The sequence below is a fragment of the Homarus americanus genome, unplaced genomic scaffold (genome assembly GCF_018991925.1).
Source record: "Homarus americanus isolate GMGI-L3 unplaced genomic scaffold, GMGI_Hamer_2.0 scaffold28162, whole genome shotgun sequence".
NCBI classification, from domain to species: Eukaryota; Metazoa; Arthropoda; class Malacostraca; order Decapoda; family Nephropidae; genus Homarus; species Homarus americanus.
In genome coordinates this window covers 1-19,811 of record NW_024713361.1, presented here as the reverse complement: position 1 = coordinate 19,811, position 19,811 = coordinate 1, and the positions used below count along the sequence as shown (strand labels likewise).

At 43.3% G+C, this 19,811-nt stretch overlaps 1 protein-coding gene across 1 annotated transcript in view; it reads left to right on the top strand.

Moving 5' to 3' along the window:
• LOC121871865 (dipeptidase 1-like) overlaps positions 1-18,458 on the top strand; it is a 75,573-nt gene extending 57,115 nt beyond the window's left edge. The window contains exons 4-13 of the mRNA XM_042374441.1: positions 6,744-6,921; positions 8,250-8,406; positions 8,772-8,904; positions 9,406-9,556; positions 10,232-10,301; positions 11,230-11,406; positions 11,919-12,003; positions 12,859-12,934; positions 15,282-15,420; positions 16,832-18,458. Coding sequence (XP_042230375.1) covers positions 6,744-6,921; positions 8,250-8,406; positions 8,772-8,904; positions 9,406-9,556; positions 10,232-10,301; positions 11,230-11,406; positions 11,919-12,003; positions 12,859-12,934; positions 15,282-15,420; positions 16,832-16,921 — 1,256 coding nt within the window. The 3' untranslated portion in view covers positions 16,922-18,458. The remainder of the gene's footprint in view (positions 1-6,743; positions 6,922-8,249; positions 8,407-8,771; positions 8,905-9,405; positions 9,557-10,231; positions 10,302-11,229; positions 11,407-11,918; positions 12,004-12,858; positions 12,935-15,281; positions 15,421-16,831) is intronic.
• The last annotated feature ends 1,353 nt before the right edge of the window (positions 18,459-19,811 follow it).

Below are 19,811 nucleotides of genomic sequence, written 5' to 3'. Positions count from 1 at the left end.
GAGGTCCACCAGGTGCTGTCAAGAGGTCCACCAGGTGTTATCGAAGAGGTCCACCTCAGGTAAGGCTAAGAGGTCCACCAGGTGTTATCAGAGGTCCACCAGGTGTTATTAAGAGGTCCACCAGGTGTTATCAAGAGGTCCACCAGGTGTTATCAAGAGGTCCACCAGGTGTTATCAAGAGGTCCACCAGGTGTTATTAAGAGGTCCACCAGGTGTTATTAAGAGGTCCACCAGGTGTTATCAAGAGGTCCACCAGGTGTTATCAAGAGGTCCACCAGGTGTTATCAAGAGGTCCACCAGGTGTTATCAAGAGGTCCACCAGGTGTTATTAAGAGTCCACCAGGTGTTACAGAGGTCCACCAGGTGTTAAGAGGTCCACCAGGTGTTATTAAGAGGTCCACCAGGTGTTATCAAGAGGTCCACCAGGTGTTATCAAGAGGTCCACCAGGTGTTATCAAGAGTTCCACCAGGTGACATCATTACACAATCACCTGCTTAATAATACTCTAACAATGACATTACCTGAATAACACTTACCTTCGTACTTATGACAGCATTAACATAACGAGGGAATAAAATATTTACGAGTTTGTTAATGAGGATGAAGGGAATATTTTTGTTAGTATAGGTTCCTGTGTAATGTTTTAATTTTATGTTAATACTCGTTTATGAGGACAGGAAACGTTAATTGAACTTGATTATGAGAGAATATAATTATTTCTTATATTTATGTAATTATAGGATAATATATTTGGATTTTATTATATATATTAAGGTATTATAGATCATCGATACGTTGCCGTCATCTTTTGCCTTAGAAATTCTCGTTGCTCTGCTGTTTATTAATTTACAAAAAAAATAAGTCGTTTCGTGATGGTGTTGTATAAGCAAGTGGTGCCAGTGTATTAAGGACTACTGTTTCTTACTTGCTTCGCCTATGTCAGAACACCCTCATATAATTGTTTAGTCCTGAAAATAGTCGTGTGTGTGTGTGTGTGTGTGTGTGTGTGTGTGTGTGTGTGTGTATTGTTAGCACAGAATAGCGTGTTGGTATGTTGGTGTATTTTAACACACTACAAACTATTTTATTTTGTTGTTCTCTATAAATTGTTTTACTGAAGTTTATCGTAATTTTTTAATGCTGAAATTTGGTGATATTTTCCATACTAATATTAATAATAGTTTGTCATATTCTTCCTCATTTAAATTGGCTATACTGAAGCTTACTGTAAATTGTTATACTTCATCATGATTATTTTAATGTGTGGCTCAACTATAATTTGTTTTTATCGAATTATATTAAAATTTGACGTATGTTTTATCACTCGAGTTATGGATTTTTATATGTTGTGGATCCTTATGTATGTATGTATGTATGTATGTATGTATGTATGTATGTATGTATGTATGTATGTGGTCCGTGTCGTGTCGGATTATGTTCATGTTTGTGTTTTTCTCTCAGGGCTGAAACTCATTCCCATTTCAGTAACTCAGGAATATTGCAGGTATCATGGACCACTGTTGCTATATTACTACCACAGTGCCTCACTCTCCGGCTGCAATAACATCATAATATAACTCTCTAACTCACCTTCTAACTGAAATAAATGGACACATGTTTAAATCCCATATAAACATTGACTGTCAGAATTTTCCTCTACGCTTGGCAACATCTGGCAATAATTCGTGTGTTCATAGGAATATTATCTTACACTTGGTAACGTCTGGCAATAATTCGTGTGTTTATAGTAATATTATCTTACACTTGGTAACGTCTGGTAATAATTCGTGTGTTTATAGTAATATTATCTTACACTTGGTAACGTCTGGCAATAATTCGTGTGTTTATAGTAATATTATCTTACACTTGGTAATGTCTGGTAATAATTCGTGTGTTTATAGTAATATTATCTTACACTTGGCAACGTCTGGTAATAATTCGTGTGTTTATAGTAATATTATCTTACACTTGGCAACGTCTGGCAATAATTCGTGTGTTTATAGTAATATTATCTTACACTTGGCAACGTCTGGCAATAATTCGTGTGTTTATTGTAATATTATCTTACACTTGGCAACGTCTGGCAATAATCCGTGTGTTTATAGTAATATTTTCTTACATTTGGCAATATCTGGCAATAATTCGTGTGTTTATAGGAATATTATCTTACACTTGGTAACGTCTCGTAATAATTAGTGTGTTTATAGTAATATTATCTTACACTTGGTAACGTCTCGTAATAATTCGTGTGTTTATAGTAATATTATCTTACACTTGGCAATATCTGGCAATAATTCGTGTGTTTATAGAAATATTATCTTACACTTGGCAACGTCTGGCAATAATTCGTGTTTATTGTAATATTATCTTACACTTGGCAACGTCTGGCAATAATTCGATTTTTTAAAATATTTTTCTCTTAATAAGGAGTATTTTTTTTAAATCAGGTGAACAAATTTCTTCATACATTTTAATATCAAAATCACATGTTAAATTTTTTCTCACTAGATTACAAAGACAAATATTTTCTGATGTTAAGGAAGTATATCGAAAACCAATGGAGAAATTTAGATGAAATGTGAAATATTTTAGGTACGGTTCCGTCAGAAACTTTACGAGTGAACGAAACAATATGATACGAGGTGTGCCATTGTGCCATACCTTTTTTTAAGGACCCTTGTTATAATGGACTCGTATATCTCTGTTTGGTCCTATTGCTTTCAATTTATTTCCATAAACAAAACAGATTATATCTAATTGGTGGCCTTCATGTTGTTTAATTAGTGAGGTGCGTTGAGGGTGTGTGGTGGGGGAGGGAGAGTGTGTTGTGGGGAGGAGGTATGTTGTGGGGGAGGTGTGTTGTGGGGTGAAAGTGTGTTGGGGGGAGGGAGAGTGTGTTGTGGGGAAGGGAGAGTGTGTTGTGGGGGGTGTGTTGTGGGGGGAGAGTGTGTTGTGGGGTGAAAGTGTGTTGGGGAGGGAGGTGTGTTGTGGGAAGGGAGAGTGTGTTGTGGGGGGAGGTGTGTTGTGGGGAAGGAGGTGTGTTGTGGGGAAGGAGAGTGTGTTGTGGGGAAGGGAGAGTGTGTTGTGGGGAGAAAGTGTGTTGTGGGGGAGGGAGGTGTGTGGTGTGTGGGGGAGGGAGAGTGTTGTGGGGGAGGGAGAGTGTTGTGGGGAGAGTGTGTTGGGGGAGGGAGAGGTGTGTTGTGGGGGAGGGAGAGAGTGTTGTGGGAAGGAGAGGGTGTGTTGTGGGGGAGGGTGTGTTGTGGGGGAGGGAGAGTGTGTTGTAGGAGGAGGAGAGGAGTGTGTTGTGGGGGAGGGAGAGTGTGTTGTGGGGAGGGAGAGTGTTGTGGGGGAGGGAGAGTGTGTGTGGGGGGAGGGAGGGTGTGTTGTGATGGTGGAGGAAGGTGTGTTGTGGGGGAGGGAGAGTGCGTTGTGGGAAGGGAAGGTGTGTTGTGATGGTGGGGGAAGGTGTGGAAGTGAAGGAGTTTCTAAATGTTTATGACAACGATACTACTAAATGATCATTATGATATACTACTACTACTACTACTACTACTACTACTTCTTTTTTTTTTTTTTTTTTTATAGATCGTGGCCTCCAGCCTCCCCAATAGCCACACCTTTGCCACCATTTTATTACCTTAATATTAAATATCCTAATACATAAGTAGCTATCCTATCTGTGTTAAATTAGTTGAGCCGCAGATCTATGGGGCATTCAGTGACAGTAGCCTTATAGTCAATATCTGCAGCAGTTGTCGGGATTGGGGCAGACGCTCTCGTTCCCTGAGGCGAGCAAAGCCGACCGAAGGAGAGAGGAAGACAGTCGACATCTCATCCAGGCTGTAACGTAACTTCTGGGCTGCTGCTTCTGTTCGGAGATCACCTCCGTGAGTCTGGCGTAAAACATCTTGCACTTGGCCCATCCACCAGAGGTTGTGAACACTAGAGGAGTGAAGCTGCCTTGATCAACGTTTTGAATTCTCTCATACGCCCTTCTCTTGTCGTTCTCGTTCCTCCTATGTGCAGCATCGAGAGCTAGGTTACAGTGACAAGGGCTGCGGATCAAAAATCCTGATGTCGAAGAAAGCTCGCTGTCCTCGGCCCAGAACTTTCGAGCACTGACGTCCACACGGGCTTCTGCTAGGATGTGTTTGAAGTCCTGTGTTGGAAGATCTCACCATCCAATGGAAGGGGGGTCGGTTCTACCATGACGTCCTCGCAGATTTCCTTCAACATATTTGCTGTGAGATCCCTTGCTCGCTATGCCCCATGCATAAGAAGCCCGCCTTGTAGCCACCTCACATGGCGTAGATCGCTATCATAGGGAAGAGCCACAATAATGCATTGGAGGGCAAACCTTCTACTGGGTCAGACCGCATTCTTAGAGCAATGGCATCTTGTAAATTCTGTTTATTGACGAAACCATTTGCCTCATCGTAACATATAGTTAACCAGTTCGAGGCGCCCACCTCCAGCGCTATAGGCGCTACTTTTTTTTTCAAATTTTTGGCATTCGCAGCAATAGTTACGCGTAACCGCATCATTTTGGCAGTGCTGGGTTGATCTGTCGTAGTGACTCCACGCATCTTATTTACTTCACTGGCATCCACTTCCCCTATTGCATTCTGGGCTATTATGTGGTCCTTGAGGGCTGCCGTGAGCTTAAGTGAATTTTTTGATGTTCAGTGGCAGCAATCTCTCTGGATTTGTTAGTCCCATCCCTCCCAGTCTTGGTGGAAGTGCATGAAGTGCTCTTTTCTGCTGGGGTTAAGTCAGGTGTTTCACTAATTTGGGAATGAACTTGACATCATAGCTTTTCCAGAGGGTGGAGGACGGTCCGATATCAGGATAGTGCACATCAGGTAGTTCCAACGATGCTTGACTCCATGGGGGAATGCAGCAAAGGCCACATGTGGCTCTGTGTTACAATCCCAGACAGAGCTGGATTTCACTAACCCACTCATTCACCTTCCCGCTATGAGACTCGGTCTTGAAGTCCCAGAGGCCAATTACCGCGCCTGTTAAGATGTCTTTTGGCTGTCCTTAGTTATTTTGACCTCACTTCTCCAAAACCTCCAATGCCCGTTCATAATGTTCTATTTCAATGGCGAGGAAGGACTTGCTGGCTGCTATGGTACCCTATTTGTGGACCTCGCCAGGTTACCAAGTCCCACCACTTTTTGATGCCCTCCACTTTTCTCCTGCTCCTGTAAGGTCATCAGCATATGCCACTTGTTTGACCTCAGTTGTTTCAAATTTTATTTCTTGTTGGAGCACTGATAGGCCAATTCATACATTGCTATTGCAACAGGTCCCCCTGTGTTGTTCCCTCGGTTGACTAATAATACTACTACTTACTACTACTACTTTTTTTTTTTTTTTTTTCTTTTTAATGTGGCCTCCAGCCTCCCCCAATAGCCACAATCTTCGCCGCCATTTATTTACCTTAATATTAAATATCCTAATACATACAGGTTGCTATCCTAAAACTGTGTTAGATTAGTTGAGCCGCAGATCTATGCGGCATTCAGTATTCAGCCTCATAGTCAATATCTGCAGCAGTTGTCGGCGTAGGGGCAGAAGCTCTCGTTCCCTGAGGCAGAGCAAAGCCGACCGAAGGAGAGAAGGACAGTCGACATCTCATCCAGGCTGTAACATAACTTCTGGGCTGCTGCTTCTGTTCGAGATCAACTCCGCGAGTCTGGCGTAGAAACATCTTGCATTGGCCCATCCAGAGGTTGTGAACACTAGAGGAGTGAAGCTGCCTTGATCAACATTTTGAATTCTCTCCCCATATGCCCGTCTTGTCGTTCTCGTTCCTCTATGTGCAGCATCGAGAGCTAGGTTACGGTGACAAGCGGCATGGATCAAAATCCTGATGTCGAAGAGCTCGCTGTCCCCGCGTCCAGAATCTCCGAGCACTGACGTCCACACAGGCTTCGTTAGATGTTTGAAGTCCTGTGTTGGAAGATCTCGCCATCCAGTGGAAGGAGGGTCGGTTCTACCATGACGTCCCGGCAGATTTCCTTCAACATATTTGCTGTGAGATCCTTACCTCGTCATGCCTCATGCATATGAAGCCCCCCTTCTTGCAGACCATGGCGTGATCGCCATCATAGGAAGAGCCACACGCATTGGGAGGGCAAACCATCTACTGGCCAACCGTACCTTAGAGCAATGGCATCTGTAAATTCTGTTTGTTAAGGCTGAAACCATTTGCCCTTATCGGTAACGTAGTTAACCAGTTGAAAGGCGCCCACCTCCTGCGCTATAGCTACTTTTTTTGTCAAATTCTACTACTACTACTACTACTACCACCACCACCACCAGTACTACTACCACCACTACTACTTCCACGACTACAGGTAAATTAAATTATTAGCCCAACTTAACCCATTCTAACTCAACACAGGCTGGGAGAGATAGTTTACCTTTGTGTTTACAGGCTGGGAGAGATAGTTTACCTTTGTGTTTACAGGCTGGGAGAGATAGTTTACCTTTGTGTTTACAGGCTGGGAGAGATAGTTTACCTTTGTGTTTACAGGCTGGGAGAGATAGTTTACCTTTGTGTTTACAGGCTGGGAGAGATAGTTTACCTTTGTGTTTACAGGCTGGGAGAGATAGTTTACATTTATGTTTACAGGCTGGGAGAGATAGTTTACCTTTGTGTTTACAGGCTGGGAGAGATAGTTTACCTTTATGTTTACAGGCTGGGAGAGATAGTTTACCTTTGTGTTTACAGGCTGGGAGAGGTACACGTGGCGCCACTGGTGTGTGTTGGCGGCACTGCTGCTGCTCAGTGGGGGGGTAGTGCTGGCCGTGGCTCTCCCCCTCGCTGCCAGGAGTGACTCTCTCCCTCACCCTCACAACGCCCTCGCCCGTGTCCACCGCATCCTCAGTACCGTCCCCCTCATTGATGGGTAAGTGGACCACCTCTACCTGCCTCCTTCCTTCTCTAAGTGGACGACCTCTCCTACCTGTTTCTCTAAGTGGGCGACCTCTCCTACTTGTTTCTCAAAGTGGACGACCTTTTCTACCTGTTTCTCTAGGTGGACGACCTCACCTACCTGTTTCTCTAAGTGGGCGACCTCTCCTACCTGTTTCTCTAAGTGGGCGACCTCTCCTTACCTCATTTCTTCTCTAAGTGGACGACCACTCCTACCTGTTTCTCTCTGTGGGTGACCTCTCCTTACCTCATTTCTTCTCTAAGTGGACGACCTCTCCTACCTTTCTTCCTGCTTGGGTAAGAATAGTGTCCTTCATCAGTGCAATAAGAGCGTATGTAAGTGATAGTCCTGAACAGATGTTAAGTTGTCTTGTACTGCCATCCATTGAAGCTTCTCTCCCTTCTTCCTTCCCTTCTCCTTTCTTCTCACCCTATCTCCCTCCATTTCTCCCTCCCTTCCTTCTCTCTCCCTAACTCCCTTACTCCTATCCCTTCCCTTCCTTCCTTCCTTCCTCCTCTTTCCCTCCCACTCTCTCTCCCTCCTTCCCTCCCTCGCCAGTACTACCAACCAAAGATCGGCATCGAATTTGTGTGACCTGGAGCAACTAGAGATCATTCTTCACCAGGTCACGTTCCTATGTCGAGTGTTTTTTTTTATTTCTAACTTTTTGTTGTGCTTTTAGTAAGTCACTGTTGGGGACTTTATGATCTTGGATTCCTTCATTAGGCTGGCCACGTCTCCTCGCCCGTGATACTTTTGTTTACGAAATTGGCCGCCGCTGGTGAGTGTTTTTTTAGGGAATAATTTTGAGATGTTGGTGGTGTGTGTTAACTCTCTCTCTCTCTCTCTCTCTCTCTCTCTCTCTCTCTCTCTCTCTCTCTCTCTCTCTCTCTCTCTCTCTCTCTCTCTCTCTCTCTCTCTCTCGTCACTAACAAGAGGGATCATCAGCACCATCCTTCCCTCGTGTCACAGGCAGCTCTCCCTCACGTCCCCTACCTCTCACAAATTACTTTAAGCCCGCCCTAGGGTCCCCTTCCCTCCTCCCTCTAAACAACAACAAACAAAAAACATTTTATAATCTTTAGGGAAATGTTATACAGTGAGACCTTTATTTAACGGACTATATGAGAGAGTAGTTTGTTATATCGGGGTCCATTAAATGAGAGACCTCTTTTAACACACTGTATGGGAGAGTACCGTCCGTTATATCAAGGTATACATTGAAACCTCCCTATAACGGACTATTGCCGTTATATTGGTGTCCGTTAAATGGAGGTTATTTCTGGTGTTGTCTCCCTCAGACACAACGACCTGGCCTGGAACATCCGTAACTTCGTGCACAACAAGTTGGAGAAGGTGGACATGTCCCAGAACCTGAGTAGGGTGGAGCCTTGGGGCAGCTCCCCCTGGTCCCACACCGACCTGGCCAGACTGAGGCAAGGCAGAGTCGGGGCGCAGGTGAGTTGTGTCAGGTGGCCTCCCTAGCTGTGTCAGGTGGCCTCCCCAGCTGTGTCAGGCGTTGCTAGGTGTGTCAGGTGTCAAGAGAACTTTACCAGGTATGTTAAGAGTTAAAGGGACGTTGTTTGATGTACAGAAATGTTGTTGATCTTGTAGGTAACATTTTACCTGCTCTCTCTCACACCTGTGTCATATTACACAGCTTTTCAGGTTAATTAGATTCGACACCTGACCATGTCTCTATACCAGTGTTTCATCCTGCACCATCTAACTCCTTATATCTTCATGCTCAAACACAACACTGAATTAACGTGACATTTTCGTTTCATTATTTACAATTCTCTTTATCTCTCCCTCTGGCGCAGTTCTGGGCGGCGTATGTCCCGTGTAAGGCGCAGTATCTCAACGCGGCGCAGGTGACGTTGGAACAGATTGACGTCATCAAGCGCATGATAGCTCGTTACCCACAACACCTGGGATACGCTCAGTCCTACGCCAGTAAGTATAGTGTTGTGGTGTGGTCAGGGTGCACCTTAGTTATTGCCTCCCAACCCTCTGATGATAGTAACTTGCATCAGACTATTCCTTGAATATAGTCACTGAGGCTACTGGTGTTGATATATTATTAAAATAGCCTCAGCTGGCGTCATGTGAGGCTCTACCTTACCCCCTTCAATAAATGTCCCTTGAGGCTGTGTTATGATACGTCCATTAAACGTAGTCAATTGATGTCTGGTATACGTCTCTGTTCCTCCATCATAAAGACATCAATATGTAATCAATGACGTGTTACAGTGACGATAATTACCTTAGACATTAGTATTAGTTAACAGGTGTCAATATACTGTATATACCTTGATGAATACACTCATATATACTTTTATATTATGTGTATTGATATATTCACACAAATAGACCTCAACCATGTGTGTATATATATGTGTAGGTCAACCATGTGTGTACATATGTGTAGGTGAGCCATGTGTGTGTGTGTGGCAGGTTTGATGGAGGTGTACAACTCAGGACGCATCGCCAGTCTGCTGGGGGTTGAGGGTGGCCACCTGATGGGCGCCAGTCTGTCTGTCCTCAGGATGTACTACGACCTGGGCATCCGTTACCTCACCCTCACCCACACCTGCAACACCCCATGGTAACCCACACCTGTAACACTCTCCACCCACACCTGCAACACTCTCCCTACACACACACACACACACACACACACATGTTCACCCACACGCACACTCATATACGTACACGCACACACGTTCACTCACACGCCCACACATTCGTTCAATCACACGTTCACCCACACCTACACACACCCACACCTGCACACACACACACCTACACACACACACACTTTACTCTTCCTCTCTCACGAGTTGTTGTGAAATATTGTTATAATGTAATAATTGTGTTTATTACTTAATCTGATATTGTTATTACTGACACACCATTAAGAATAGTTAGCACACACCATGGGTCAGTGTGGGTCAGTAACATGGGTCAGTAACATGGGTCAGTAGCATGGGTCAGTAACATGGGTCAGTAACATGGGTCAGTAGCATGGATCATTAACATGGGTCAGTAACATGGGTCAGTAACATGGGTCAGTAGCATGGGTCAGTAACATGGGTCAGCAGCATGGGTCAGTAACATTTGGTCAGTAACATTTGGTCAGTAACATGGGTCAGTAAAATTTGGTCAGCAACATGGGTCAGCAACATGGGTCAGTAACATGGGTCAGTAACATGGATCAGTAACATGGGTCAGTAACATGGGTCAGTAGCATGGGTCAGTAACACAACATACTTGCTGGCAGGGCAGACTCCTCACTCGCTGACTCCCCCAACAACGACGACGAGAACTTCGGCCTCAACGACTTCGGCTCCGTAAGTAAAGTAGCTTCTTCTGATGGGCCTTCTGATGGGGAGATGATGGGGCCTTCTGATGGGGATGTGATGAGGCCTCCTGATGGGGATGTTATGGGGCCTCCTGATGGGGATGTGATGGGGCCTCCTGATGGGGATGTGATGGGCCTTCTGATGAGAGATAATGGGCCTTCTGATGAGAGATGATGGGCCTTCTGATGAGAGAGATGATGGGCCTCCTGATGGGGCTTCTGATGGGAATGTGATAGGGCTTTCTAATGGGTAGAGGAGAAGATAGAGACTTGTAATGTGTAAATGGAGACTTTCTGATGGGCTCCTGATGACTACATAAACATAAAGATTGCCTCGCGTGCATCTAAAAGCTTCTGATCGGCACACAAACACACACACACACACACACACACACACACACACACACACACACACACACACACACTTCCCGTAGTATCAGAGCCAAGGGTAGAGTAAGGCTGTTGGTGGCACCGTATACATGTTGTGTTAAGGCCGTGGGGCTTAGAGTTTGGCTATTTATGTGTGATGATGTTCCTTCCTTCCCGACCTTACTCACCCTGGCTTCCCTTAATCTCCCTCCCTCTCCCTGTTCTCTTCCATCACCCTTACCTTCCCTCACTCTTGACTTGTCTGTCCCTCCCTCCCTTAATCCCTTACTCCTCCTCACTGACTCATTCTCCCTTCCCTCCCTCCCACAACTCTCCCTGGCGTTTCTCCCTCTCCCTAATCCTCCCTTACATCCCTTGCTATTCTCTTTCACATTCCCTGACCTCCCCTATACTCCCTGTTCTCTTCAATTCTTCCTTGCCTCCCTCCTTTTTCCGATTCTCCCTCACTCATTCTCCCTTCCCTCCCTCCCACTTCTCTCCCTCACCTCTCCACCACAAGTAACAACAGTGTTTGGTGTGGGGGACAGAAAGTGGTGTTGGAGATGAACCGACTGGGGATGCTGGTAGATCTGTCCCACGTCTCACAGCAGACCATGAGGGACGCTCTGGCTGTGAGTCGCGCCCCTGTCATCTTCTCTCACTCCTCAGCTCAAGCTCTCTGTCACCACTCCCGCAACGTGCCCGACGATATCCTTAAACAAGTGGTAAGTGGTGCCCGACGATATCCTTAAACAAGTGGTAAGTGGTGCCCGACGATATTCCAGTCATGGTAAGTGGTGCCCGATGATATCCTAAACAAGTGGTGGTGGTGCCCGACGATATCCTTAAACAAGTGGTAAGTGGTGCCCGACGATATCCTTAAACAAGTGGTAAGTGGTGCCCGACGATATCCTTAAACAAGTGGTAAGTGGTGCCCGACGACATCCTTAAACAAGTGGTAAGTAGCGCTAGAGTATCTTTAATAAGTGGTAAATGGCGTTAGAACATACTTAAAATAATTGTAAACAACCATTTGTTAAACAATTCAGAATCATTAAAACTTGTCATTAATACTTTCTCAACAACGATATAGGTATTTTTCAGTACTTAAGTCACTTTACAGTCACTTAACAGCCACTTAACAGCCACTTAACAACCACTTAACAGCCACTTAACAGCTAGACACACCACATGAGCCTTGTAAGTTACTTAACACTGAGGCCGTCTTGTGTTGCAGCACTTAAATGGTGGGATCGTGATGGTCAGCTTCTACAACTACTTCCTCACCTGCAACGACTCCGCCAGTGTCCACGACGTCGTCCGTAAGTACTCCCATGTTGGTTAGTGTCACTGTAAGTACTAGAGGCCGTCTGTAAGTACTTCTGTGTTGGTAAGTGTCACTGTAAGTACTAGAGGTCGTCTGTAAGTACTTCTGTGTTGGTAAGTGTCACTGTAAGTACTAGAGGTCGTCTGTAAGTACTTCTGTGTTGGTAAGTGTCACTGTAAGTACTAGAGGTCGTCTGTAAGTACTTCTGTGTTGGTAAGTGTCACTGTAAGTACTAGAGGCCGTCTGTAAGTACCGCCATGTTTTTAAGTCACTTCTGGGCATCTAACATTAACCTTACACTAGTCTATCATACCCAGGTCATGTTTTAACCCTTAACCTTACTTTTGTGGTTACTCCTTTAGGTCTAGTATTAACCTTTAACATTAACCTCTTACATTTACCTCTAACATTAACCCCTTACATTAACACCTAACCTTAACCTAACTCTTGTGGTTTCTCCTTTAGGTCAAGTATCAACCTCTAACATTAACCTCTAACATTAACACCTAACCTTAACCTAACTCTTGTGGTTCCTCCTTTAGGTCAAGTATTAACCTTTAACATTAACCTCTAACATTAACCCCTAACCTTAACCTAACTCTTGTGGTTCCTCCTGCAGGTCAAGTATTAACCTCTAACATTAACCTCTTACATTAACACCTAACCTTAACCTAACTCTTGTGATTCCTCCTGCAGGTCAAGTATTAACCCCTAACATTAACCTCTAGCATTAACCCCTAACCTTAACCTAACTCTTGTGATTCCTCCTTTAGGTCAAGTATTAACCATTAACATTAACCTCTTACATTAACCCATAACCTTAACCTAACTCTTGTGGTTCCTCCTGCAGGTCACATTAACCACATCAGGGAGGTGGCGGGGTTGGACCACGTCGGTGTTGGAGGCGACTTTGACGGCATCAACAAGTGAGTCACAACCCCTCATCCCCTCCCCTTCTCACCTCACCTCAACCCCTCCTCACCTCACATCACCTCACCCCATCCCCTCCTCACCTCACACCACCCCACCCACCCCAACCCCCCCACACATCACCTCACCCCATCCCTCTCACCTCACATCACCCCATCCCAACCCTCCCACACATCACCACCCCCAACCCTCCCACATCATCATCTCACCCCATCCCTCCTCACCACATCACCCCACCCACCCCCAACCCTCCTCCCCCACACATCAACTCACCCCATCCCCCACCCCACCCCACCCCCCAACCCCTCCCACACACCACACCCCATCCCTCCTCACCACCCCACCTGAACCTCCCCACACACATCATCTCACCCCATCCCTCCTCACCTCACATCACTCCCACCCACCCCAACCCCTCCCCACACACATCACCCCACCCACCCCCAACCCCTCCCCACACACACTCCCACCCACCCCTAACCTCCCCACACATCACCCCACCCCCAAATTCTCCCACACACTTCACCCCCCAACCCTTCCCCACCTCACACCCACTCAATCTATTCTTATTAAGTTTTCATTACGTTTTTTCTTAAGAGGAAATACCTGATTTTGTAATTACCTGTGATTACCTGTGGCTTCTGAGATAAGGTATTTCTATATGGCCTGGAATGTTCAAAGACTCACTAATTAACCTGGTTTATGGTCACAGGTGTTGAGAGAAGGGAGTCATTGGATCTTGATGTGTGGTACTTAATTACAGGTGGACAAGGTGTGGTATACCTGTTGTAACACGTAACATTCAGGTGTGTCACTCATTATAGCATTAAAAGAAAACAAGAGAAAAGAAGGAAGGGTGAACCAAAGAGAATGTAGACAAGAGATATACATACATACATACATACATACATACATACATACATACATACATACATACAAACATACATGAACTTTAGGTAAATAGAGAGAGAAAGAAACACGCTTGAGTGAGAGAGAGAGAGAAACTAATGGTTGTTGTTGAGGTAGAATAGAGAAAGCGGAGCGTGAGAGTTAATGGTTTGAGTCGACCACGAGGGTTAAAGATGGCCCGGCCCCTCTTCACGATCATTACGGTATGGTGAATATCTACAGGTAAGGGAGAAAACGTCATAATCTTCTATATATTGTAAAAAGAAACAATAACTAAACACTAAATCATTTTTTTGTTATGAATGCAATAAAATTCTACGTATTTTTAACATATCCAAGTTACTTGAATGATAAATACAGGTAAAAAAAAAGTCACTAAAAATCTTCAATTATCTCAGGTAAACATTGTAAAGTGCTGGAAAACTCACAAATCTCGATATTTTCCCACGAATATGAGAAACAAAAGAACCTGCGAGGCGAGTCAATATTTACCACCAACACAAATGTGATCTTTTGAAGGACGAGAAAAATTACAAACATTGTTGGAACAAATGTTTACAAAGACAAGAAAATGATATCTTGTGTATTTAGACGATTAATGAAACTCTTTAAAAAAAATTATATAGTTTACGTTTACGTATTGTCTTATGTATTTTCAGTAGATATTTGAATAGTGTATATATATATGTGTGTATTATCATTGTTGTTACTTATAATGTGACTGTGACTCATAATTTATCATATAGACGAAAGACGAATGAATAAATTAGGGGCGTTACATGCAATGATTGATCTGAGGGTGTTGGTGGTAGTGTTGGTGATGGTGGTTAAAGGAGAGGGGGGGGGTTAGTGATGGTGGTAGTTGTGGTTGTTGATGGATGTTGTCAATGTGTGTGTGTGTGTCCTCTCTATCTCCCTCCTCTCTCTTTCTCTCTCTCCTTGTGTTCATTCTCATTATAATGCCTCACCTCTTCATTCGCTTCACTTTTGCCTCCTATCCTCTTCCTCCTCCTCCTCCCCCCTTCCTCCTCTGCCCCTCCTCTTCCCTCTTCCCTCTTCCTCTTCCTCTTCCTCCTCCTCCTCCTCTTCCTCCTCCTCCTCCCTCAATCTTCGCTATTCATCCTCCCAACAGCCTCTTCTTTCACTTTCATTGGCAGGATACACCTTCACCACTTGTTCAGCACCTCACCACTCTTCCTCACCACTCTCCCAGGCCCCCACCACCTCCCCACCTCACCTCCCAGGCCCTCACCACCTCCCAGGACCTCACCACTCTCCCCCAGGCCTCACCACTCTCCCTGCCCTCATAATTCTCCCGTGACCTCACTACTCTCCCAGGCCCCCACTCTCCGAGGCCCCCACCACTCTCCCAGGCCCTCACCACTCTCCCAGGCCCTCACTACTCTCCCTCACCACTCTGCCTCTCCCCCGCAGGACGCCACAGGGTCTGGAGGACGTCAGTAAGTATCCTTTACTCCTGGCTGAGGTGCTAAAGGACCCCCGCTGGTCTGAGGACGACGTCGCCAAGCTCGCCGGCGGCAACTTCCTGAGGGTGCTGCAGCGAGCCGAGGAGGTGAGTCACCCTGAGTCACTGTGAGTCCCCATGAGTCATTGTATCTCCATTATAAATCACCTGAATTTTTTGGAGTCCCCATGAATCACCCTGAGTCACGGCCGGGTAAATGAGCCCTCCCTGAGTCACGGCCGAGTAGGTGAGTCTCCCTGAGTCACGGCCGAGTAGGTGAGTCTCCTTGAGTCACTGTAAGTCACCCCTTAGTCACAGCCGAGTAGGTGAGTCTCCTTGAGTCACTGTAAGTCACCCCTTAGTCACGGCCGAGTAGGTGAGTCCCCCCTGAATCACTTAACCATATTCGACGTTATATATATATATATATATATATATATATATATATATATATATATATATATATATATATATATATATATATATATATATATATATATATATATATAAAAGATGTATTTTATTATTCAGCAGTTAATTGTTGAGGGATAGAGAGTTGTAAACATGACAGGGTAACATAGCCAGGCCCTGTTAGTGTTAGGCCTCGGTGGTCCGGCACACAGTCATCACCCACCCTTGTTTGTTGTGATAATAGTTATGGGTCGTGTTATTGTTCTTGTTATAATAATCGGGTGGCTTGTTATTGTTTGTTTATTGTTATTATTGTTGTTATTGTTTGTTTCTTTGTTTTTTGTTTTAATAATTATTCGTCGTGTTATTGTTTGTTTGTTTGTTATAGTTGTGTCGTGTCATTGTTTGTTGTTATATTTTGTTACTTTTTGTTACTTTTAAATCGCATTTTGTTATTTTACATCAACATGTGTCATTAGTTTATGTGTCATGTTAAGTGTCATACATGTGTCATATTAATGCAATGTTAATAAAAACTTCATAAAACACAATAATAAAAAACATCAGCTGTAATGATCAATAATAAATTAGTTAACTTTTTTACAGTGAACGTGTATTACATCAAGTCAGCAGTACTATGTTAAAAAAGTCCTTATATCAGGGTTAAGCTTTATCCATATTGGAATTACTGTTATAATCCCTGAGACTATAACAACAACGACTACAAATATTATGCTATTAAGTGACAATTGGTATTTAATATAACAAAGGTAATATGTGTAGTTAAGCAGGAGATTATTTCATTTTACTATTATTATTTCAGGTAGATTTATATACAGGTAATGTTTTAAGCAAACCTAACCTAACCTAACTATGTCTACTACCACTACTACTAACCATGCCTACTACCACTACTAACCATACCTACTACTACCACTACTACTAACCATGCCTACTACCACCACCACTAACCATGCCTACAACCACAACTACTACTAACCATGTCTACTACTAAACACGCCTACTACCACCACCACTAACCACACCCACCACCACTAACCACACCCACCACCACCACCACTGACCACGCCCACCATCTCGCCCACAGGTGAGAGAGGAGCTGAGGTCTACGCCGCCCTACGAGGACCACATACACCCCGACCATCTGGCTGGGCGTCGCTCCTGCTGGTATACGTGACGTAGCCTCCCCTTTAGGTACCCCTCCGCTCTCCTCCTCCTCTCCTTCCTCCTCCTCCTCCCTCACCTACTACACTTCTCTTGGAGGCAGAAGAGAGAAATCCAGGTAGATGATGATGATGGTGTTGTAGGTGATTTACTAGTAGAAGCGTAGTAGTGGTAGTTGTAATGTAAGAGTAGTAGTAGTAGTAGTAGTAGTAGTAGTAGTAGTAGTAATAGTAGTAGTTGTAGTAGCTTTAGTCATATTAGTAGTATAGCTAATAACAGTAGTTGTTGTTGTTGTATAATTTTAGTAGCAGAAGTTGCAGTAAAATGAGTAGTAATATATAAATAATAGTAGTGGTAGTATTTGTAGACCTGTAGTACTAGATAATAGTAACAATAGTAGTAGTAGACACTACTAACAGTAGGCGAAGTTAGTAGACAGTAGTAATAGTAATAACTGGAAAGAACAATAAAAGAAGAAAGATGAGAAACAATAGAAGTGAAGAATCAAGAGAAAATGAAGAAAGTAAAGAAACATTCCAGCAGCTGTGGAAGTGTTGCAGGAGACTTACACACAGACGAGCCAAGCTGGAGAGAGTGACACAAGGTTATGAGGCAGTCGTCGCCAGGCTGTTTGGAGTTATTCTCGAACTGATATTGACACTTTTGACGTCATTCCAGCACTGAGGAAAGTCAGGTCTCTCTGGAACTGAGATTCACGTGTCTGGAAATAATAGCGTTTGTGATATCACGCTGGAAATGACGTGTTTGTGTGTGATTGTTTTCTGGACCGGGAGATTCTGTCTGGTGTTATTCTTCAAGGCGGAATCCTGTGAAAGCATTCTAGAACTGCAGATATTGTGTGTGTGTTATTTGGTGCTGATTATTGTTGAAGATGTTGGATGGTATTCTAGAGTCGGAAATGTCACCCAGAAAAAAGATATTGTGAGAAATATTTGACAAAGACAACAAGGTCATCCAACACTTCAGAACACTAAGTTGTTTACAAATATCATGAGATTAAAACATCATACATTGCAAATAAAAGTTCCAGAACAACAAAAAATAACAATAACAACACTTTTATTTAAAATAATATACAAACTATGGATAAATAAACTTATAAACACTCAAATATTAATAAGCAAGAAATGAAGATGGAGGAGAGAGGGAAACTAACTCCTCTGACTGCTATACACGATGTCCTCAGTCCAATTGCTCTTAGATCATCACACACCAAAGTCCTTAGTCCAGTTCCTTCGCCACGCAAGTCCTGAATCCAAGTCCTCAGTCTAGTTCCTTTGCCAAATCAAGTCCCCAGTCCAATTCTTCCGTCAAATCAAGTCCTCAGTCCAGCTCCTCTGTCACGCCCATCTCCAACATGTAAACATTACAGTGCCTTACCTCTCCTGAAATATCAATTACATCATTAAGTAATAATTATCACCAAATCAACATTAGTTTATATATATATCCGTGTTTTGTTTTTGATAAATGAAACACCATTACTGGCTTATTCTTGGCAATCAACATTAAAAAAATACACATACACATGAATGGTCTTTGTTGTAAAAGCCTTTGATGTTATATATCCAACATAACAAAAATATATTTACAGTATATATGATAATTAATGATACGAGTATTATCTGAATCTACTTTGACAGGTGAAACAATGGTATAAGGAGCCGATGTAAGTATAAGGGGCAGACACGTATAAGGAGCAGACAAGTATAGGGAGTAGATATAAGTATAATAATCAGATACAAGTATAAGGGAATGATAAGAGTCGACAGAACAGTGATGAGAGAGGCATATAAGGCATTAAGCTATACACTATATAAACAAGTATATAGTACAAACGTTATTTTTCCCACCCCAGTCATCAACACCTAGAGGCTCTCGCTGGTTCCTGGAAATGTGGATAAACTTCTCTCTCCCTCACACGACACTGCTCAGAGGAGGAAGGTCAGAAGAGGGTGAGAGGAGGAGGAGGAGGGGGTGAGAAGAGGTGGGGGGGGGGAAGAGAGTGGGAAGAGGTGGGGGGGAGAGAGTGGGAAGAAGGAGGGGGAAGATGTTGGAGTTTTAAATTACATGGGGTAATTTGGTCAATGTTGTGCTTTGGTGAATGCACTGTACAGCTAAGTTGTCCACACAGGTAAGGTAGATGATATCTGGTATAAAGGTCAATGACTCTCTTTAATTAGTACAGTATTTAGACATTACTAATATACCTGGCTAATTACTACGATATTATAACATGATATTTTCTATTTAATAAAAAAATAAATTATTTGTAAGTTATCGTAGACTGTTGCAAAATGAAATAAAAACTTGCTTGAAACTGGAGAGAGAAAGTCCATAAAAAATAATTATTGCCGAGTGTATATAAGTTATCTGTGAAATCTTACAAATACAAACTTTATGTTCCACTAATTAAATTCTGTTTGAAATTAATCTGATAAGGAGTCCCTATACTGAAATTTTGAACAAAATCCATTTTTTGGCCGAAAATGACAAAAATTGTAAGTCTAAAGCCTTAAAGGATTTTTGGCCAAAAATACTTTTTCTCTCTGAACTAAAATTTAATGTGCCTAACTATTTAAGTACATCCAGAATAATACACAAGCACCAAGAAATGACCTCGAAAACCCATAAGTGGCGAGTAATTAGCATTGCAAAAGTAATTAAAATATTCTAAAATCATTTGAACATTTTCTAAAAGCCATTTGAACAAGTTATAATCAAGATATCAAATTTTGGTTAACAGATCCTGAAGCAGCACATTCAGGAGTACCTATACTGAAATTTTGAACAAAATCCATTTTTTGGCCGAAATGACAAAAATTGTAAGTCTAAAGCCTTAAAGGATTTTTGGCCAAAAATACTTTTTCTCTCTGAACTAA